Raw genomic sequence first — 23,424 nt, 5'->3', positions numbered from 1 at the left:
CCAACAGGAGAGAGAGAGTGATAGAGAGAGAGAGAGTCCAATATTAATCTTAGTAATTGCTACAAATTCCATCTTTAATGGGTATAATTGCTTAGCTTTTTATTCAATGTTCTCCGGTTTATATGTTTTAATGAGAAAGTGAGTCATGTAAAAACTAAAATAATAAAAACTATTATCTTTACATATTAAAATGCATCCAATGAGAAGCCATTACTCAGTCTCGTATACTTTGAGTTTTCTTAAGGATTTGACTATAAATTATTAAAAAAATTATTTTAACAGATTTTTCCGTCACTGTATCATTTTCTGTTTCTGAAATTTATTTCCTGTTCTTTAAAATGCAGTACATTCGTTTGTTCCATATCATCACCGAGGATTAAACATTCTCCCATTGTTCCACTTACTATACCCGTACAAAAGGGAAAAGTTCTGTTCCGTTTCCGTTCTCATCCACCGTTTCGAGCCGTACGCAAAAGCACGTAACTCACTACACCTAGCTCCTTGGCCGCAGATTAGAAAATTTCCGAAAGTTATAATGTTTGTTTGTTTCACCGACAAAAGGTGAAAATGATTAATGGTAAACATCTGGATCAGTTCCGGTGGTTTACGGTGATCTTTTCCCGCATCCCAGATCTGGTCGCGTAGCGAAGAAAACTCCGATCGTCCACCAAACAACACGGCCACACTCGGTGATGTTTCCTTATCCCTGTCCTTACCATCCGTGCTGCAAACCCTGTAGCACTGCCTAATGAGGAAACTTTTTGCTCCAACACTGCACCCGTTCCTTTAGTTGGGTTGGACTTATGAATTGTTAAACATCCTTTTTTTTTTTTGCTTCTCGCACTAGTACTTGGTACTGGGCGTTCACAACGGTTGACCCATGATTTTTTTGAGGGCGGTAAGGGCGAAAGGAAGCTCATAATGGTTTGGGGAGAAGGTTTTAGTACAAATGGTGGTAACCGGCTTTTGAGGTATGCTACGAATTAATTAGCCCGTTGGTGGTAGGATTTTCTTTTCACCTTTTTTGTTTTGTTTTGGTTTTGTTCCGGTTTTGGCTCGCTGTTGTTTTTCTGACTGCTGCTTTCATTTCATGCCAGGCTGAAATTCAATTAGGCGAGAATTGATGTTTTTCGGTGCGATTAGAATCTCATTACCCGGTCGACAGAAAGGTGTCGATTGCTCTGCCACTCGTCTGAATTTTCACTCGTTCTGTGGGTGTGGAGTGTGTTTTTTTTCTCTTTCGTTTGGCACATACCCACAGGATCATCATTTCGGTTGTGTACGGGTGAAATGCCATGATGATTTGGCTATTGTTAGCACGAAACACTCCACGTTCTGCATCACATCTACCGCATCTTCCTACGGTTTGTAACACGCTTATTATACCGGCATGTTAAAAGCATCATTAAATGGGACGTTGCAAAAAACAACAACAAACAAATCCAACGGTGGGCAGAAAGCAGAAATAGAACACGAGAAAGAAAGAAAGCAAATAAAAAAAACCAGATACACACAACCCCAAAATCATAATTAGCATAAACAAATCAAATCAAATTCAATTAGGTAAATCCGACAATCCAGGACACTGCTCGTGTAGTGGTTGCGAATTAGGTGGATATTTTTTTGGGTGTTTTCGTTTGTTTTCTCTTTTACTAAAATGGTTTTGTATTTTCAGTTTAGTTTAAAGAACGATTATATATTTCTATATTTTTAGAATAAAACTGTTCATTTACTATATTTTGTATAATTTACTCCTTGTTTTACTCTCTTGATTAATTTATTTATAATTTATTTATGAAGTTTTTGATTTTTTTTACTAGTTTTTACTTCATTTAATTCTACTTTGATTTTCTTTTAGTAAGTGAATAAACTTTCATAGATTTTCAAAATTGTTTATTCTTCAGTGTTGTTAGTTGCCTGATACTTTGATGCTAATATTTTGTTATATTTAACAAAACCACTCCAAGTTTGGAATAAAAGACTTCGTAAGTAACAATAATTCATCTCTTCCAGTGCTCTTATTCCCACCATCCTGCCACTTCCTTCACGATCCGAATCGATATCAATCAATCATCTCTCGAACCTAAATGATGAAGCAAAGGATAGGAGAAAGGATCGTGATACAAATTTGGTTTGGTGGCAGTGCAAAAGAAAGCACGCGGATGGTAAAGAAGGACACGAAATATTGTCACATCCACTTAATGTGGCCCGATGTTACCGTCAATTTTGTCATCAGAAAGTGCATAACAACCCCGTGGGACGGAAAGTGCTTTCTACCGTACCGTGGTACCTTGTCGCGAGTGACACACTCAGGCAGGAGGGCATGGGTGTGGGATGGAAAGGAGAGATGAAATAAAATGTAAAATACATTTAATAAGAAAGTAAGAAGATGAAAAAAAACGAGCCCCACCACCGGCAAAGTACTCGGAATTGCTCTCAATTAGTGCAGTGTCACGAATTCGGATTCACGGGTTGTGAGAGTCCTAGATGTGTGTCGTTTTTTTTTTTGGTATTCGCCTTATGCAACGACATAAATTGTTCACGGTGGCGTATCAACACTGATGCTGATGCTGCTCTTATGATTTATTCCTTCCCTAAATAAGTGTCTGCTACCGTTAATTGTGGAGGCGTGCGAAATTGCTGAAATGCCAATGTGTCCCGTGAGCCGTTAACGGTGGCATAAAGCGACCACACACAAAAAAAAACTGGAAAATTCGTCGATAGATATTTTTTTTATTTTGGTTGGGATATTTTCAAAACATTGTTGCATCGTACATATATCCAAACAAATTTGTTATATCACTAAAGAATATATTTTTTTTGCTAAAGTAGATGTCTTTTTTTTTCAGATACTAAGATACTAATATGTTTGCAGTCTGTGAACAACTTATTACGTTTTTTTTTACGTTTTACGTTACGTTTGACACTCACTTTTATTTATTAGTGTGATAAACAACACCGCTTCCACATGACAGGACCGGGTATCAAATCCCATCCGGACCGTGTCCCCCCCTAGCAAGGACTGATTATCTGGCTACGTGGTAAAAACAAGTCTAGTAAACGAGGAATAGTTGGCATGACCTTAGAGGTCGTTAAGCCCAGAAGAAGAAGATTATTACTGTAAGGTGCAGTTAATTTGTTGGGATCTTGGCCTATTCAAAAGGAAACCGATACTATGCTAGGTTAGATTCTGTTTTTTTTTTTTTGTTATCGATTTTAAAGCCCTTTCGTGTGAATTGACTCAGTGGCGTTCAAAAGTTATTTCGGTTTGGATCGCAAGAGCGATTTGGAAAACATTCTGTAATACGCTGGACTATTTGAGTTAGGTTGTCCAGTATCAGGTTCAGGTCGTAACTAGCCTTGGATAATTTAATGAGCTACACTCCGAAGAGCTGTAAGCAACACCGGACACTAAAATAAACCACAACAGACCAAAGCCATCGTAACTGTCAAGTTCGTCTGGAAATAATGGGAATAGGAACTATCAAAGAACATTCCCTAAACTCTTCTTCAAAAAGTATATGGGTTAAAATATAATAAACTAAATAATTAAATGACTCTTCTTCTTTTCCTACTCATAGTCGAACACGACGCGAAGACATGGACAGTTCGCCAATCCATTTCCAGGAAACTCGGTCTAGAGCCTCTATCTACAGCTACATCCGGTCCGGCAGGTTTGACTCCACCTGATCCAGCCAACGAGATGTGCTCCTCTACGTTAAATGGTACAGAATACAGTTCAAGTCGAGAAATAAATTTGTATATACCAACAAATGTTAGTAGTTTTTCTAGTAGACTTGACATTCAACAACAGCTAACAAATTCAAAACGATCACAAGATCAAGTTCCTTTATCAGGTATATCTTATCAAGCTGTTTTCTCTGAAAGACACCCACCATCAACCACGTTAGAGTGACCGAACTGAAAACAAGAAAAGAAGTCAGCATTCATAGCACAGTTCCGGTCAGCAAACTCGCAGCATGTGGCTTTGTGTGAAACAATCTCGCACGCTTCTCACATCCGTGACTTTCCGGCAAACGTGAGGAAGTAATCGAGATGTGCTCAACAGCATAGTGTATAAGTATGTCGATCCTGTTTAAACCGTGCGTAAGCACGAGCGAGCACAATTCCAACTGAATCTTTATCTCTCGCTCTCTCTCTCTACTCGCCGTTTGCTTGTTTTTGTACCTGGATGAATGAATAGTTCCACAACAGGGAAGGGTAAGCGTAAAGGAATACGCTGATGATGTATGAATGAATGAATGACCGTACGCTGGTGTGCGTGTATACTCAAGAGCGTAACGCAAACGGAACGAAAGGATATTCGTACGCAAACTCCACGCCCCTAGCAGTGGCTGTGTGTTAGTGTACGAGCAATAAATATTTCATCAGGTAGGCCACGCCTCCCAGAAGGATATGGCGTCCATTGCTTTTTAGTAAATAGCTTGTTCACATTCTTCGAATAGCGTGGAGACGCACGAAATATTTCATGGCCTAGTGTTGCAAAGTTGCATCGCAGTTGCCAGTGAAGTAGATTTAACGTACAAGCGATGGGTGAACTTGTGTAACTGAGCCCTAAATTTGTGAGGTAGCGGACTAGATGTCGGGACAGGTTGGTAGGAAAGATGGCATACACTCAATTGCGGTTGCCTCACAGCAGCAGTAGCAGCAGCAGTCGGTCAGAGGTCGGATTTTACGCTACTGACAGTATGAAACCACCCATCAAACTTCACACTTCCGCCGGTGAAGAGCATTAACAGTGGTACCTTTCACCAAGGGCTCACAAGCTGACATACGATGTCGGGATGACTGCAACGCTGGGGATCTCTCCCCTAGCTCGAACATAAGGCCACCACTCACCGACCGGTGTCGGTGTCTTTCTGTCTCGCTCTTTCACCCTTGTTGCGATACGAAACTACCCTCTGTTAAGGGTGACTGTGGACAGTGTGGAACATCCGGACCACGGTGTATGTGTGCGAGCCGGAAGGACATGAAGCTAACGACGAAAGGCACCGACGAATCCGTGGTTAGCTTCGGAAAAGATGAGAGACGAAGGGTACCGCGCAGGCGGTAGACATCATCTGGTTTCAACCCCCTAGCAAGCCAACCGATGGCTGACGACAGCCAACGTGCACTAGGATGAAGTCAATTTTGATATCAGTCGTTTCGCAGCTTCCATCGCAGCCAGCCAGGCTGGTGGTGTCACTGGCATTCGGGTCGACAAGCAAAAGGCATCGACAGTTGCTCCCCAATTTGAACGGATTTTAGTTTTATACCGTGTGAGACAGAGACAGAGAGCGAAAGAAAGAGAAAGAACGATGATAGACTCCCGGAGAACGGTGTGTTCTTTTGTCCCCAACTAGCCAACGCGCAGAAAACGTACGCCAGTAGAAGCTAAAGCGAATGCTTAAACATCGGTAACGAGTGACAAGAAACAGATCCAGGAAGGCTTTGACGTTGGAGCACAAACAACTAACCATCGGTTGCTGGCAGTACCAAACGGTTCCGTGCTGTTGGGAATAATTAAAGTGTCAAGTCGAGTGTCCGAATCGAGGTGCTCCAGAAGTTGAGGCTAGGTGCAAACAATTCATAGTGTCATAAAAAAAAGTGTACCAGAGAAAGAAATCATGAAACAAGTGGTGTATCATCCGAGTGCCATTGCGCTGTGACAACCGATTCGACATTTATTCTTTGTTGTGTAGTTAACGGTGTGTTTGAATTTGTGCAATTTTTTTTTGGTTTGATATCCAAAACGGAAAAAACAAAAGTCAAACGAGAAACTTCCACCGTTTGTATCAGGTGCAACGAGTGACTCGAGAGTGCCCAACATTCTGTGCCAAAGGATACATTTCCTTCGTTTCAAAACGTGCCAGCAAACAAAGTCACTTGTACTGTGGGATTTTTTTCCTCGTTAAGTGTTACCTTGTTCTCGTCCATTTGCTAATACTTCATTGCGCACGAGAAAGCAACGGCGTCGGTATTTTGTTGCATTGTGAAGCCATTCAGGCTATTTGGCTCACGGTGGATTTCAAACTCATTTGGCAACCGCGCAGAATGGGAACAGGTACGGATTACAGCCTAATGGAATTTGTAGAAATTGTAGTTAACAATGTATTTATCATTTACATCTGTAAAATCATCGACACAATTCGGAAACAAATCTTGAAATTCAATGTTTGGCGTTACAATTGCATAACTCCAGGCGTTCAGGACTCTTATTAAAGTAGGAAGAATTTTGTCTGCTTGAAGACTTTTATATAAATTATTTAATTTGTTTTTTGGTTGTTATGTTTCATTTCTGTTGTTTTATTCAATATTTTATTATGTTTGAGCGTAATATTAAGGAGTACATGTTCATTTATATATTATTTGTTATGGTAGTTAACTGTACTTCACACTTCAACGTATGCATAATTCTTAACATTCCTTTAGTTGTTCTTTTGGGTGATAATGTTTTTTTTTTAATATTTTCATTTTCATATTTTCATCAATTTTCATCATCATTAATTAACTAAACCAGGAAGTTTGTGGTGTGGATATTGTACTTAAAATAATAGACATATACTCCTTCTCATAAATATATTTTAAACTTTCTTGTTAGAAGCGCAAACGACAAGAAATTATAGGGAATATTTTAAATAAAAACTCATAACCATAAATTTGATAAAACGAAACATTTATTATTTCTCAATAATATTCATATTCATGAAAAATTGAGATAGATAAGATCATGCATAATAAAATGCACATATTTTTATTGGGATTAATTCTCATAACAATCAATTGAAAACATATTAAGCCGTCTAGTGGTGCTTTATATATAAAAAGAAAACATGTGAGATTTCAAAGCATCAATATTATAGACAGTCCAGTAGTAATATGTCCTCCCTTATTTTTTCTAACCTTTAAGAAAACGATTACTATTGAACATTTTTATGTTATTTACGTTGAAAATAGTCACAAACTAGGTATGATGTAAATTTTAAAATTTGTATTGCATACATTTAGGCGTGCATATCAGAACAATAGTCTGAACAAAACAGCGACTAGTTTTATTTAAAAGAATAAACCACTTTACATACAAAATATCATCAATCGCAACTAAAAAACATAAGTTACAATTAACTAGTACAAAGACACTGATGAAAGGAAACATACGTTATAACGACATTACACATTATCCTTCCCAATTAAGGGGTAAAGCCCCTTAGTTCCCTTCAAAATACTACAATGCTTCAAACATCACAACAAACACCAATCACACCACACTCCCTGTTCCCTGCTTTCTAGTGCATCAAGCGGAACCAGTTTTTCCTTCCATCCCGTTTCGAATGTTGTTCTTTCGGCGTCCGGTATGCTCGAGTGTTGGCCAACGCTTTCCCACTCTCAAAATCCCTGCGTAACGAGTGTTTTCCTTTCACAAATATTTAAAATTAAAACAAAACAATCGAGTGTTCGAGGGGACGGCTAGAAGTCCAATTCGGGGATGGTGGTGGGAAGTAAGGAACTAAGAACACCATCAAGTCGGAAGTTGTACGATGGCAATGGCTTCTAATACCTCAAGCGCAGGATGGAAGGATTTCTGTACCGGTGGTTCAGTTTTATTTTTTCCAAAAATATGAAAAACTTTCAAACCTCTCCTAGCTCCATAGAAGGAGTGTCATCTCAACGATGTCAACTTCTGTTCAGGTCAGGACTAACCGAAAAACCAAAGACAAACTAGGACCGGTTCCAAAGGCAGCCCACTCAAACGCAACCCAAAAGGCCGTAAGGCACGCTCTCCTGGTTTTGTGTCTCGCAGCGTGAAAAGGGGGATTAGAAACGCAAATAGCATTTTCCCCTTTTTCCGCTAACTCAATCACGAATCACAAAGCTCGCCCGAATCACACGCAGAGGCATCAGCACCTGAAAGAGTCACAGACTCTTGCGGGGGAAAAAGGGTTCAACCGGTTTTCTCCCCGGCCGCCCTCCGGAAAGTGAAGTGAAGTGAGTGTGAAAGCCATCTCGATAATCGATTCGAGTGATGCAAGCCGCCGACACAACCAACCGACCGGAAGGCGTTAGAAAAACATGAATTAAAATTTTGATTAATTTTTCAATGTTGGTTTTGTACCGTACGGCCGTCGCCCTGTGCCTCTGCCCTGTGTGCATATCAACCTCATGTCCAGGGGTTTTTGGTCTCGACCGACCAGCCAACCGAGTCGAACGTTTGTTTATTGAATGTTTACCTATGATCCTCGCCACCCGGTTGCTCTCACACGACACTGGCCCACCGAACCCAAGCGGGCGCCATTTTGTCAAAAGCATAGTACACCAGGCGCAATTGGCGCCACATCACAATATCAGAAAGTTACGCAAGGTTGCACTTGAAGTTGCAGGCAAGCTCTTGGCTATCGAGGCCCGGGTCGGACTATGGATGCAATTGATTTATTGTGCACTCGATGTGTTCTCTTTGTTTGAACGCTTGATCGGCAGCATGTGCAGCTGTGTGTGCAGCATGTGTCTAGAGTCCTTTGCCGATGTCTACTAATGTGTCCCTGTCCGAGCAGAGAAGTGGTCAAGTCGGTTGGTTTGATTTTAGTCGGATCGATTCGGATTCGTGACGGGACGGAGAAAACACTGTCCAAGTCCGCTTCAGTCCAGCACCCAGTGCAACGTTCCGTATGCAAACATTTTCCTTCACCGGAGCCGAAAAGCTGGCAGCAAAAGGTGACACGACACCGTGATATCGTTGTCGTGAACCGGTGTGGCTTTCGGAACGTGTACAGATTGAAATGTAAATCTCGCTGCTGGACACGATACAGTGGATAGTTGGTCGTGGTGAAAAGTGAAAATTGACTCGAAATCGTGTGAGTCGTTTTATTAAGGAAAAAAATAGGTTGGGACATTTTATTCGCAATTTTGTTCACTTGTCGATTGATATTTATTCTAGCTAATAATTAATTTATTATATATTGTTTAACAAAAACATTTTATGCAATCAGTAAACGGTTTAGAAAAAAATATTCGTAGGAATTATAATTACAGACTCTAACTTCTGAGTTGATGTGATTCAGATAAGTTTGTAGCGCCTGAGTATATGCAATGAATGTTTTTACTTTATTTTTTCTAAACCCCAAATCAAATCCCATCCGAGCCAAACCCCCGTACGCGGGACTGGTTATCCTGCTACGGGTGAATAAAGTCAAGGAAAACCAATAATGGAAGGCCAAAACCTCTTGTGATCCTAGTGCCACAAAAGAAGAAAGCTCCTAAAAGTATGCAATTATACTTTCTTTATTCATCAGCTTATGATGCTGATTTAAAACTGATCATATAATAAGTATATACCTATAACTTAATAATTAAAAATTTTACTCTCATGTTTCACCTTATAGCTGAATAATCCGGCCAAATATCAGCGAAAAATATTCACAAAATAATGCCACGTGGCACCAAAAGAAAAGAAAAAAATACTCAAAACCCTTTTAGTTTTTTTTGCGTGAGAAGTGTTGCCAAATGTCAAATCAAATTCAAAAGCAAAGCCAGCATTAAATGTACAACGGGCAGTAGAACCAACAAAAGGAAAACACGCAAATGAGCATGAGACGTTGTAAAAACAATGGCATTACGCATAGGACGTAAGCATCTCCTGGCAAACGTCGGATCGTGAGTAAATGAATGTTTTCACTTTTCTGAACCGAAAAGCAACCATGCAAACCAAGGTTGGTTGCCTGATTTCCATCTCGACAGGCACGCTTTGTGTCCCTTTTTGATGGCAAACGTGCTACGGCGTGTTGACTGTGAATCCTCTTAAAAGGTAGCTTCGGGCGCGCAACAAAAAAAAGAAGGTGGACTGACTAAATAATTGCTATATTTTTCTTGCCACACTCTGCGCTGGTTCGTTGTGTAATGGAAACGAAAGGAAAAAAGGAAGATTTTAGGTTTGTTTGTTTTTTTTTTGTTTGAAAAGAAGGGCAAAGCAGAAGATTGAAGGCAAGAAGCGTAAATGCTGCTCTGTTTCGGCGTAACAAAAACGAACCTTCCAATGAAAGCTCATTAGTCAGTGATTTCGATGCGGAAGTAAATGAAAAAGGATCGCTCAAAATATCAATGCAGACGAAGCAACGTTTCAATTTTGTGTACTTAGTATGTGTTTCACCATCACAGTGTGTGAGCGTTACTATTAAGTTAAGTTATCTCTTATGAAACTTGACAAAAAAAAATCGTTTAGTCAGTTCCGTAACTGCTTTTCCAGTTAAGTTATTTAATTCTATCGAAGACGGCGTTGACTGGTTCGACAAAACTGTTGAGCTAGTGTGGCACGGTGCGGTTGGCAACACTGCTGTAGGCAAAATGTATAGCAACTGGCATCTTTCGAACCCATAGCAACGGAGTTGCGCGGAAAAACATTCAGCCGACGCTCAATAGTTTTGTCACGTCAACACCATAACTCGGTGACCTTGTCACTTATATTGCCTTGAAAACCCTGTGTTACTAAACATTGAAAGTTCTTATTAAATGTAAGTAACTAAATAGTGCATCTCTGATAGCATGTTGTACTAGCGGTGCTTTTAATTGAATACTTTATTTTGGTATAAATCTTAACGCCTGACGTTATGCAATGCAAGACATCGATTTTGGCCCATAATTTTTATATTCTCTCTTCAGCCTTATACTAATCGTTGTATTTTCGTTTCGTTTCCGGCTACTCACTGACCTATTGAGGTGACAGATTGCTAGACATACCGTGCAAAGTGTGTGGAGATCGCAGCTCGGGCAAACACTACGGAATCTACAGTTGCGATGGTAAGCCCTTCTTCGGCAGAGACTTGCATGCCGTGTGCCTTTTTCTTCTCACACATACCCATCTTCTCTGGCAGGTTGTTCCGGGTTCTTCAAGCGCAGCATACATCGAAACCGGGTGTACACGTGTAAGGCAGCCGGTGAGCTAAAGGGCCGCTGCCCGGTTGATAAAACCCACCGTAACCAGTGCCGTGCCTGTCGGCTTTCCAAGTGCTTCCAATCGGCGATGAACAAGGACGGTAAGTACCGGGTGCCACTTGCCAACAAGTTTACGTGCGCTTAGATAGGACTCGCGGTTCGATTCCGATGGGACGGTTGTGGCGTTGTTTGCGAATCGTTTGGCATTACGCATCGTTTCGCGTTTAGCACTGATTACGGCGTGATGGAATGCTAATCAACTGCGAACGGTTGCGGTTTGATGTGATTGCCGACTGCCGACTGTCTCTAAGATGCGACAATTTGCCACCTTACTCCGGCCTTCCCTCCGCCAATTGAACGGCTGCGTGTAAACACAGCTGTCAGATTTCCGACCAGACTCCCAGAGCCAAGGAGCAACGTAGGAAGAGTACGGCTGCAGAACGGCGTAATCGGCATTTTCCATCATTTTCCGCATCGCTTTTTCCAACACCGCCACAACTTCCGGCTTGGCAAACAAATCAAATGAAGCGTTCCATTACATTTTTCCCACCACCGCCATTCGCGTACCGTGCGACCGTGTGGTTCGTGAGCGCCCGATTCACTTCACGGTGGCTGAGTTTGAACCATTTTTTTTATTCTCCCCGACACCCCGCCTCAGTTTTGCGCACGACGAAGTAATAGCGTCAGGATCTTTGTCAGGCTAGGCGTTAAGAAGCTTGTCACCAATTTGTTCATCGTGTTGGAAAATACCGATCCCCAACCCTTGTGCCGGGAAGTTGGGAGTGCAAATGGGGGAGTGAAAGTGTCGCTCGACTAAGTGCGGGCATTTGATGGAAAACCAAAAACGGAATCCCTGTAATCCGCCGGAAAGCGATATTTTCCAGTAAATGTCGTCTTTTAGTGGTTTGGCGAATAATGTGGCCGGTTGGGGGTCGGTACATTTTGTCAGCCGAAGCCATATTTCGTGCGAGATGTGGTGAGCTTTTGCTTTTTATTCGTTTCCGTGCGTTTTTGGTACGATTGTTGATTGAGCGAATCGAATCGAAAATGAACGATCAAAAGGCATGCAGAAAACGAAGCATCTGCTTGCTCTGGAGCACATTTAGGTTTTGAGTACGTGAACGTATTTTTGATAAACATATGGATTTAGTATTGTTATCATTGAGCGTTGTGTATATCACAGCAGAATTATAGTAAATCTATAAATTTGCGATTTATTTGTATGTTTAATTCATACAAAAAATGTAGGTCCTCTTTCGTAAACGATTTGTTCTGTTTCCCATAGTATTAATCCAACTCTAACTATCAATTTACTGGTAAGAGTTTTGGCCTAAAACAAATTGAAATCTGTCCACCAATACCTAACAAACTCAAAAATGCATAAATTGCATACATTTAGGCGAACAAACTTTAATAAAAAAAAGCCTGGTAGAGTAGCTTGAGAGGATGTAAACTACTAAATTTCTTACTTTTACATTTATTTGCTGTGTTAATAAAAGTTTAAACTTAATCAATGTACTTCCTTCCTTGGTAACGTATGCATTAAGGAATGTACAGTTTTTTTCGATTTTTCATACCAGTTTTCTGCCAACTAGTGGCCAACTGTAAATTCTTTTATAGCTTTTCTATGGTGCGCAGACAAAATTTGACGGTGTTAGCTATCAATTTGTTACAGACTTGGCGAAAACCGCCAGGCAACTCCTTTCGAATGATTGTTAAAAAAAAGGTATGATAGAGAATTCAATAGTGATCTTATTCTGAACGGTCCGATAATAGCCACACATCATTGAAAAGTGTAGCGAAATCTAAAGATGATCTAAATCTAAAGATCGATACCAAAGTGATCTCTTCGTTTTTCCTGGCGATTGAAGCAATCGGCCATTGAAAATGTATTTTAACAAGGCGGCCTTTGTTATGCGGAAGTATCAGTCGAGGCTAGTAAGCGTTAACGGATTTGCCAGAAGGATGAAAATGTTAATGAAGAATGTCTTAAGGAAAATGTTTTAGCAAAAGATCGCCAATGCTCCTAATGGCACTCAAAAACGTCAGACAGGAATTTGTAGTGAAGACTTCAAACGGAGGATTAAATCCTACCATTTCGAGACTAAAGCGGAGTAACCACCAAAGTCACGAAAATTATTATATTTTTTATTTGGGCAAAAGAATTAGATATATCAATACGGCCAGGCTGTTCTACACGAATAAAAAAAAAGAATTAGGTAGAGCGTAAACGATTTTTTTCTAGAATACTTATTAAAGGTAAGATTGAAGCAAAATGTGATTCATTCGAATATCTTCATTAGTTTTTCCTTCATCCTTAATCCTTTTAATGGATATGATATCTATAACTATTTTTATTATTCATGACCCTGCATATCGAAATTCTGCCTGTATACATGTACTAAAGGTCCTATAGCATCCACTATAAAAAACGATATGAAAATATTAGTATCTTTTTAATAACGTTTGTATGAAGTCAGTTGTTTTTAAGCACAGAAACCTTTCAATACTTCTATTGGGGCTGTTTCTGAGTAACGAAATGAATTCGAGCTAGATTACAACCTCGTAAAGCCCTCTCAATTATCTAGCTAGCAATTCGAAAGCCATTCGTTTCTCTTGTGTAAGCATTACCTTGCAATTTCCTTCGCTTTTATTGTCCTACTGTTAAGCGAAAACCTTTATTTCCCTACAAAACACTCATGTTTGAGCGCATCGCTTTGTGAACCTGACAGGCCGCTTTTAATGCTCACAATTCAACTTGTTGATGACCATTGTCCAGGGAAAGGAAAATGGTGATGACCCACAAGTACAAAAAATACACACACACACAACAGCTGTGCTGAGTTTCCATCCTCCCATCGGGATAGGTTGTCCGGGGCCAAGAAAATCCATCGGTCAATCGATGTACCACGTAACGAATCGTTGCGCTCTAACGAACGTGCGGTAGCGGCACGAATCCCCGATTGACCTCGACTGATGTTGTACCACACTCGGTTACATTGTGTCCTGCGTTTTTTTTACTCCATTCCACCCCTATACCGATGCGTGCTGGAATCGCATATTGATCCAAAACGCCCACGCGATTCCTAGGTGAAGAATTAGAAAAATCCCTCGGTGTGGTTTAGGAAAAAAGCGATACCGATTTGATGGAAGCTGCACGGCGAAGGTTTACCAATTCCGTGGGAACTTGTCTGACTGTTTATGAAGTTTTAATGCGCTTTCCCCAAAAACAGCAGGGAAGCAGGGTGGGAGGAAAAGCCGAGCCATGAATTCAACCAGAAAAAAACGCCCTTTTCCAGGGTTTGCGCTACCTGAAGAGGGTTTGCTTAGAGGGGATGAGTCCGGAAATGCATTACCCCGGAAAATGCTGATCACACATACGGACAAAAAAAATTAACACCCTCACCCAGCAGGGGTGAAAAGTGGGTTTTGTTTTGATCGCGCACCAAATTAATTATAAATTAGCTAATTTTCGTTGTTAAGCCACTCGAATGTTACGGTGACCCGGGTCGGCTCTCGTTCCACCTTTATTGCCGCGTATCATCCCTTCCGGGGTTTCAGGAGGGGTTAGATTTTGCTCCGTCATGAAGGCGAACAGGGCGATCCGAGAGGTGAACCATATGTGTACCGGGTGCGAGTGTGTGCTTATGTGACCATATCATATGTAGAAGGTGTGCAAAGCATGGCAGAGGGGCAGAGCATGTAGCAAGTAAATATTTATGTCCCCGCCAAAAACACACTGAACCGCGCAAAAAGGGTATCGCGTTTTCGCTTGAACGCGGCAAACACAAGTGTCCCGGTTCTCAGGGGGTTCTCGCTTCTCGCATTGGTCTCCGAGACCAATCTCATCCACCCCCAGGTTCCCTCCCTTAGGAGTGCTATCACCGCCACATTAGAAGCCAGCCATTTCGATTCCCGCAATAGTCCCACGGCATCCGGTCGGATGGGTGTGCCGTCGGGTCATGAATCTTTTTGAGTGTTGTGAGATATTCACTACACTACACGATTCGGTTGCACGGCGAGGTTGTTTTTCATCTTAATTCGAAACCGTATGGATGGGTGTGGGTGTTAAGCCGGTGGTCGGCTTTTCCACATCGTTGCCCGCGTGCTTCGTGCGTTAGGAATTCGGGTGGAAAACAACGATACATATCCTTGCACAAAGCTGACACCGTCAACCGTCCACCGAGATCCACATCCGCTCCTCGGCCGATGGCATATGATTGTGGGTGCCCTCTTCTACTGCCAACGCTCGTCGCGATCTACTCGCGAGTTTGATTTTACCACGAACGCACTGCACTGAATACTGCATGTTTCATTGTTGGTGATGCCGAATTTGTCAGACATTTACCCCTGGGTTTTTGGGGGTTTAAACCACCACCACCATCTACACGTACCCGCCCGATCCCGTTCGATTTGTTTTTAGTTTCCACTGAAAAGGGATTAGCAGCGTTGTACGATCACACACTGCAACTGGGGATTTAGTGAGTGTGAACTACTGCTAATTTGCAAAACAAAAACTGCAGGTTTGCTCGCGTGGCTTACGGAATTTGGATCTAAAATATTTATCCAACACACGATTTAGTGATCTTTCCCGTTTTGGAAACCGGGCTAGAAAGCATGTTTGTGCATCCTTCCCGATCGATTGAGCCTTTTCTGTTGGGGTGTGGTCCATAGTATTTGCAAGTTTATGCAGATTCATCAAATATGTTGTACGAACGCAACATGGATAAAGTATTATGTTTGGAATACGAAATATGTAGAAGCGATTCAAATATTATCTCATGTCACACATTGTGCTTTTTTAGACAAAATAGTTTGTTTCATGAAGAATATATTGTAGATAAATGTGTTGTGATACTAATTTTCATTAATTGTATAATTTAGTCATTTTATTGTAGCTATAATTATTGGTTTTTAAAATTACTGTTTTGCCTACCAGTAAACAATATCTGCTCCTTTCTTAAAATTAAATGTTAAACAATACTAAGAAAGGTCTGATGAAGTCGCTCAAACTAAAGCATTTCGTGATAAGTGATAGAATCATTAAATTAATGTGTTTTTCCCATCACATTTGCATAAATCATTGCACAACATAGCGTTGGAAAAAGAAATCTTTCCCTCCACACACTAAATCGTATTATTGTCATTTTAGCTTTCAAGATTCTCACTTTCCTCATCACAACTGTGACATGGAGACAAATGCTGGTTTGCTAATCGCCATATCGAAACACGATTACCATACCAGCATCCCTGTTTAACTTAGCCAAATTGCGAATAAATCACATCGTCAGCCTCGAGAGCATTCGTCACATTCCGGGCACCATCATCATCATCATCATCATTACCCGAGTCCAAAACTTCCGGCAAGATCCCGCATCTTTTACCCTTATCTGAGGCTATTTTCTTAGCACATACTCATCGCATTAGCAAAACTTCGGATAAGAAAGTTCCCCACAAGAAATAGCCCGGGGGTGGGTGAAGGGGAGCAAAGCCGACAAAATGGCACGACGAAATTTCCATCTTAAAACCTGCACACCACAACAGAAACGGTTTGTTCAATATTTGAGTTTGAGGTCCCGTCGTTCTCGTCTCGGGGGTTGTGCCCTTTCCCGATGGGCCTTTACGTTTCTTTGCCGCAAGGGGATAACGAGCGAACAAGTTGTGCAGAAAAGTCTTAAGCAACATCAAGAAACCACTTGGTGTCGTTTGATATTCGCTTTCACATTCGGCAGGAGGGAAAACTTTTCAATTGTGGCCACCCTCTAGAAAGAGAAGATTGTGGTGGAATATATTATCTTTTAACGCACTGGTTTTTTGGAGGGTTTTTTTTTCGTTCCAAACATTCATTACATGATTCGACCTTTTTTTGTTGTTGGGCGGGTAACACATTCGGGTTGAAAAGGATTAAAAGTCCTTTGGCGTCAAAAGTTACACCAAAAGTAGGTTGTGATATGGAGCTCTTCTGATTCATTTTTACGATAAACACTTCTTGCTGGAGAAGATTTCTCTTTTGAATGCTTTTCCTTTGTTTGTTACCACAGGAATGAAGTCGTTGTAAAAGGATTTCTTTTTGTCTTTCCGAATTTAAAATCCCAAATGTTGGGTAAGATTTTTCCTCTCCAAAGAAATAAATACCTTCTTTTTGCTTCCAATCGTTTATCAACCCCTAGCGTAACAGTTTTTTTTACAAATCGCCATTCGACACCATCCAGAACACTTGACATTCTCAAGTCTAAAAGTAAATCGCTCGCAAACATTAAATGTCGATCAAACCCCCGATAGAAAGGATTATGCACTTCATTGCGAACGTCTAATACGGTGACCCTCTCCGATCCGTAAGATGCCTGTCTCTCTCTCCCAACACTCCACCTAAGAAGCCTCATAAAGGGGGAAACCTTTTTTTCCCCCGCCGCTCGCCATCCGCCACCCCAAAGTCCATCCTCTGTGCGCTGTCGATCAGCTGACAACGTTCCCAGGCTGTGTGCCATGTGCGTTAAGTCATGTGTCAAAATGTTACAGCACCGTACCGTACCGAGGGTTTGTGCTCAGGGAAACGGAACAGCATCCTAAGCCGCTTTTCGTTCCCTTCCACTTCCATCCACTGATCACCCCTCCGTTTTTGTGCCATTGATAATGTTGAGGATGATGATGATGATCCTTCCGATCCGGTATCGATTTCCATTTCGTTCGTGATGGCAATTAACCTTCCATAAGGGCGCAGGGCTCTTCCCGCTGCTTTGCGGTGGTGGTGGTGGTGGTCGTAATCGAATAAATTTCGTCCCTTTTCGAAACAAATGAAGTGTAAAACGCAAATAATCGAGCAAAACTTGTCGGTACGTTCGTTTGTTCGATGGAGCATGCACGTACCCCGAAAGTCCCTGTGTCCGATCGATTAGAAAACATTGTTTATTGGATCGTATTTTTCACATGACCTAATTAGATTAGACAAAACAATAGGGATTGCACTGTTTGTATAATTGTGAGTAGTTTAGTGAGAATGTGGAGAAAAAGATTTGCAAAGCTATCGTGAAAGAGTAGCTGAACTTAATGAAAGAAATAAAAAACAATAAAATTATAAAATATCCCCTTTAAGAATATATTACATAAATATATGATATGGATTATGTTTGTTTTATAACAACAACAATAAACATAATGTTTTACATTGTTTAAAATTCCAGTAGATAATAAATACAGACAAAGGAAAAGTGGAAGTTGACATAATAGAACCTTTGGGCACTAAAATATACACAGCGTTTCAACAGTTTTTGTGTAAAAATACCGTAGTAATTTCCTAAAAAGTATGCGTATCATAAAAAAATACCTTTAATTATCAGGGCTATTATGAAACGCAAACATCTTTTCAAACGTCACACAAAGTTGCCTTTCGTATTATGTCATTCCGTTTGGATCTCCGTTTGGCACATTCAGACGTTTCAAAAATCAGTGATAACTTGATGACAAACGGAAAGTAAAAAATTTGCATTACCTGTGCCAAACGGAAACCCCGTTAGAGAGAAAATTTTCCGTCAGCCGAAAGCAACGGAAAGTACAATTTTCTTGAGAATTGATTATAAAAAAGTGAATACGGAGGTGTCCACTTCTTTTGTAACTCATTATTCACACGAAATACAAGAGTGGTGATGAGATTTGCTACTTCAAAACTCAAATTTTGTTAAAAATCATACAGTTGCTTCTCTCGACGAACTGCTATTTTGAATTTTGTTTATGGTTTTCATCTTGATAGATTGATTGATCCAAGAAAAAAGTCGATGAAGCTTTCAATGACTCCAACGAGCAACCATAATGCAAATTTGCTTTCCGTTTGAATTGTGACTTTCCGTTTGTGAAATTTCCGTTTGCGTTTCATAATAGCCCTGTATGTCATTGACATGGCTTACAAGGCACCTTGTTAATAAATTGTACCGTTTCAGATAAAATTCTGGACAATCTCAGACATGTTCATCGCATCATGCAGAAAGGTATCTAAAAGATGTCTACCAATATATACTCTAAATTACGTTAAGGAAAGGATGATTGAAATAATGATGCTAACATTCATGAAATGTTATACTTTTATCAACTTCTTTTTTTTTAATTCATCAACGCTCTATAATAAGATTCAAATTGAAATTGAACTTTTCTTACTGCTTTAGAAGCAAATTTTTAACACAAGCCAAAAAAAATCTAAACGAAACAAATGAAGTAGATGGAAACAATTCGAAACTGCTTGCGGCCAACAATCGATCGAAGTGCATTGCAAGAATCGATTGCATGTTCAATTAAAACTGAAGGCGAAGGAATACGCAAAAAAAAAGAAAAAAAACGTTCGCGTTTCGCGAAAATGGATAAAATTGCCTCCAGAAATATGTTGGCTCGATTCGATGGAAAACGTTCTAACGTTCGTTACAGGTTTCTTGGTTTTCTACTTGGTATTATGAGTACCATTTGTCTCATTGCCCGGGAAAGTGGTGTTGTAAATTTTGCTTGCTGATTATTCTGTCACATTAGAAGAAGAAAAAAAACCGCTTTAACTACCTCGATTATCGCATGGACTGACTATCCTGCTACGTGGTAAAATAAGTCTTGATACGGCCAGGCCGTTCTAACCGAGCAAAAAAAAAAAAAACTACCTCGATTAAACGGACTAATTGCTTCATCTACTTCGCAATTCGTTCTAATTACAGCGGTTCAACACGAACGTGGCCCACGGAAACCGAAGCTGCAGCATCTGCAAGCGAACGGAGGTCATCCGGGCCATCCGCACCTGACCGGTCCGTTCGTGAACAGTGCATCCTACGGGCACGCGATGTCACACTTCCCACCAGGGCTGCATCATTCGGCCATGACCGGTTCGAACACGCTGCTGCACCATCCTCAGCCGCTCTCGTTTGCTCCGCTCGGTCATCACATGGGTCCTTCGTTACTACCGCCGGTGAAGTTGGAACAGAGCAAGTTCGAGTTCACCCTCGGTGCTCCCAACCGTGGCGACGGCAATGGTGGTGGTCCGGGACAAATGCCGGGAGCTAACATACTGTCACCGATCAAGATGGAACACACCAAAATGACGTCCGTCGGTGGGTTCGAATTCTCCGCGGCCGGACACATGCAGCACATGTACAAGTCGCTGGAACCGATGCCACCTTCGCCGACCGATTCGAAGAGCTCGATCAGCGTTGACTCACCGTCCGAAAGTCTCACCAGTCCCCACTCGACGGTGGACGGTAGCTCGAGCGTTCTTAGCCCAACACCGATCAATGCCACCAGTCTAAGCCTTCCGTCGCCACTGTCCCAGAACGGTGTGCTCGACATACTCATGAGCACGGACAAGTGCCAAGAGTTCATCCAGTACCAGATGCACAACAGCAGTATCGCTTTTCCTGCGTTTACACCCGTTAGCAGCGCCTCCAGTGGAGTTACGCTGGGTAGCCCTGTGACACCGACATCGGCTCCACCGCCACCACCCGTGCCACCACCGTCATCAACGACAACGGGATCTGCACAGCCACACCCACCACCACCACCGCCACTTGTTCCACATCCGATCGCACTTACTGCTCTACCACCCGAGGGTCCAACCATTGTGCGACTTCCGACCTGGGAGATCCTTCAGGTAAGCCATCTTTTCCATGTTGCTCCACTGTTGCTCTATTTGGTATCCTATTTAAAAACAATTTTAATTATTTAAAACTCAATGCTATCTTCCATAGGAAACAACAGCCCGATTGTTGTTCATGTCCGTACGATGGGTGCGGTGCCTAATTCCATTTCAAACGCTTTCCAAAAATGACCAACACTTACTCCTGCAGGTATGCAATGGACAGCACAACTCTTTCGTATTCGAAACCAAATTGACTATTTTCTTCCTCTTTCCCCTTTTTCCCTATCCAAAGGAATCGTGGAAGGAACTGTTCCTGCTGAACTTTGCCCAATGGAGTGTACCGTGGGATTTGAGCAGCCTGCTCGATTCACCTCAGGTGCGTGATCGTTTACCACCGGACGCAGCTACTCAGCTCGAGATGAAGACGATGCAGGAGATACTCTGCCGATTTCGGCAGATCTCGCCCGATCTCAGTGAACTGGGCTGTATGAAGGCCGTAATTCTGTTCTCACCGGGTAAGTAAACATTTGATCAACAAATCTTTTTTTTATCTTGTTGAAACTGTATTTGATAAGCTTCAGAGCTTCAGAGAATCCTGATATATCAAAGTATACTAATTGTTTCAAATAGGTTAGTAACTTAAAAAAAATATTTAAATTGCATAATTTTAGGCGATTTTCAAGAAATAAGTCTTTCTAATCGACTACTAAGAAGGACTAGGTAATAAGAATATTTTATGCAATTTTCTTCTGTTGTTCATTACATTCTCCAACAGAAACGTCCGAGCTGTGTGACGTTCAGCCGGTCGAGATGCTTCAGGATCAGGCCCAATGTGTCCTTTCGGAGCATGTGCGCGTACGCTATCCTCGTCAACCGACCCGTTTTGGACGTCTTCTACTGCTGCTGCCACTGTTGCGTACGATACGCTCCACCACCATCGAGACACTTTTCTTCAAGGAAACGATCGGTACCGTACCCATCTCTCGGCTACTGATCGACATGTACCAGATGGAAAAGTATACCGATCTGGAGGGAGGCACTGGAACACCGACACCAAACGGTACGATAACCCCAAAGGCATAAATCTGTCTCCGTTCAGTTTGCCACTTGTACCTTGTACATGGAACAGCTCTCATGTGGTGGGGGGGAGGGGGTTGGAGTTTCCCAATTCCTGATGAATTCTTTCTGGTGCTTTTTAATTTCCCAAAAACATCACCACAGACAGAGGCAGCTCGAAACCGTGTCCAGTTCCGTAGTGGGAAGATAGGGAAAGCGCTAAAGAATCGTGTTTGTGCGCTACAGAAGCATGTTTCTGGGGTAAAAGTATTTTTCCAACGCTTGCGGCTGTTTGAGTTTTATACCCCATGCCGCCGCAGTGTGGGATGGAATATTGCCACAATTTTTTTGCATATTTTTTTTGTCTTCTTCAATGCTCCTATGAATTCTTATGAATACATGTTGGGCAACTTTTCTTCTCCGAGTGGAATGAAGCAAAAAAAAAATAAACGCCATGAACGTTACCATCATCATGTCTACAAATCAGATGCGTTTTACCCACGGATTTCACCCACGGAATCGGCCTCAGACTGGGAAACAATTTGGCAAGTATTTTGCTAAGGTGTTCAAGACCAGACACACACACGGTGTTCGTCTGACCGCGATTCAATCTGCGATGAAATTATGTTATTTTTCAATTTGCAAAATAAATCTTTCACTCAAACCACAAAGCAGAAGTACAGTGTGTGGTGATCGGTAAGGGTCGGTATTTTTTTTGTTTTCGCCAAAAAACTCCAAAACCCATGAGGTTAAACTGTAATGTGGCAAGATAAGAAAAGTCGTACATTGTAAAGTCAAAACGATCGAATAAAAAACCTGGTAATGATGAAAAAACAAACTTTTCACACACAATAACGCATAGGAACATTTCCCCTTAACAATGGAACAAAAAGGACAAGAATAGGGAAGAATAATTCAGTCCTTGTAAACTCCCATATCAAATCTTTACAACCCCGATAGAGGACAGACTAGCGAACGGATGGTTCTTTCTTTTTTGTTTGTAAAATGTTGTACATTTTTAATCGTAATTAAACCTATTAAAATGAATCATAAATTACTTTAAATCGCTACACAATGGTGTTTGAAAAGGTTTCAAAAATATTTTAGAAAGAAATTTCTTGTCTTGTATGAAAAATGGTAAGTATTGCAACAATGGTTTTAAGAATTGTACATTTTGTGACGCGAAAAACAAGTTTTTTAACATACTTCTACGCAATAACGCTTTTTTAAATAATGAATAATTAAGCAAAAATATTCTTCAAATGGATATTCTTACATTGATTCGTTAATTTTATTTGTTTTTCCCCTGTCAGTTTGTTTGTGTAATATTTCTTTCGGCGCTCTTCCGAAGGGCATGTCACACAAAAAAGGATAATAATCATGTGTATGCTATATCAACGCACACAGAAAAAAAACAGCTTCACAGACCGTTTACCCAGGAAACAGAAGTGATCCCTAAATCCGGAACAAAACATTCCACACTACAACTTGTTTCGCTATTTTGTAACAATCGGCTTAGCGGCACACAGAGCGGTGTGGAGATGGTGGGGCGTGGGGCGCTTGTTGCGTCTGTTTGTCGATGAAGGTGCGAAGAATGCGACTCATCCATAGCTGCTGTCCGTTAGCTTATCAAAGGGACTTTCAGACCAAACGGTAAACAAAATACCAGAACATTAGCCTCTTCCTTGGACGCCTTTCCATTGTGTCCCTTCCTTGTGCGAATTACGATAGAAAACTTTTCCCAAACACCCACCACACATCGGGTGAAGCTCTTCTTGAGCTATTTTTCACTGTGTTTGGTTACTTTATTTTTTGTTTTGTTTTTCTTTTCCCCAATCCCACTA

At 41.2% G+C, this 23,424-nt stretch overlaps 1 protein-coding gene across 1 annotated transcript; it reads left to right on the top strand.

Annotated features, from left to right (window-relative positions):
- Positions 1 to 5,734: 5,734 nt before the first annotated feature.
- Positions 5,735 to 22,644, top strand: LOC125766597 (protein dissatisfaction). Its single transcript, XM_049432780.1, has 7 exons — positions 5,735 to 6,064; positions 10,708 to 10,788; positions 10,863 to 11,024; positions 19,611 to 20,536; positions 20,634 to 20,732; positions 20,817 to 21,039; positions 21,300 to 22,644. Exons 1-7 carry the CDS (start codon positions 6,055 to 6,057, stop codon positions 21,605 to 21,607), a joined length of 1,809 nt encoding a protein of 602 aa, XP_049288737.1. The 5' UTR covers positions 5,735 to 6,054; the 3' UTR covers positions 21,608 to 22,644.
- The last annotated feature ends 780 nt before the right edge of the window (positions 22,645 to 23,424 follow it).

This window comes from Anopheles funestus, chromosome 2RL, assembly GCF_943734845.2.
Source record: "Anopheles funestus chromosome 2RL, idAnoFuneDA-416_04, whole genome shotgun sequence".
Taxonomy (NCBI): Eukaryota; Metazoa; Arthropoda; class Insecta; order Diptera; family Culicidae; genus Anopheles; species Anopheles funestus.
Note: the sequence above shows the minus strand (reverse complement) of the source record. Positions and strands in the feature narration are given on the sequence as shown.

Excerpts from the sequence above, each read along its gene's own strand:
- LOC125766597 (XM_049432780.1), top strand. Across the intron at positions 11,025-19,610 it reads ATCGGCGATGAACAAGGACG|CGGTTCAACACGAACGTGGC; the intron begins GTAAGTACCGGG and ends TTCTAATTACAG. Across the intron at positions 20,733-20,816 it reads ACCAACACTTACTCCTGCAG|GAATCGTGGAAGGAACTGTT; the intron begins GTATGCAATGGA and ends CCCTATCCAAAG.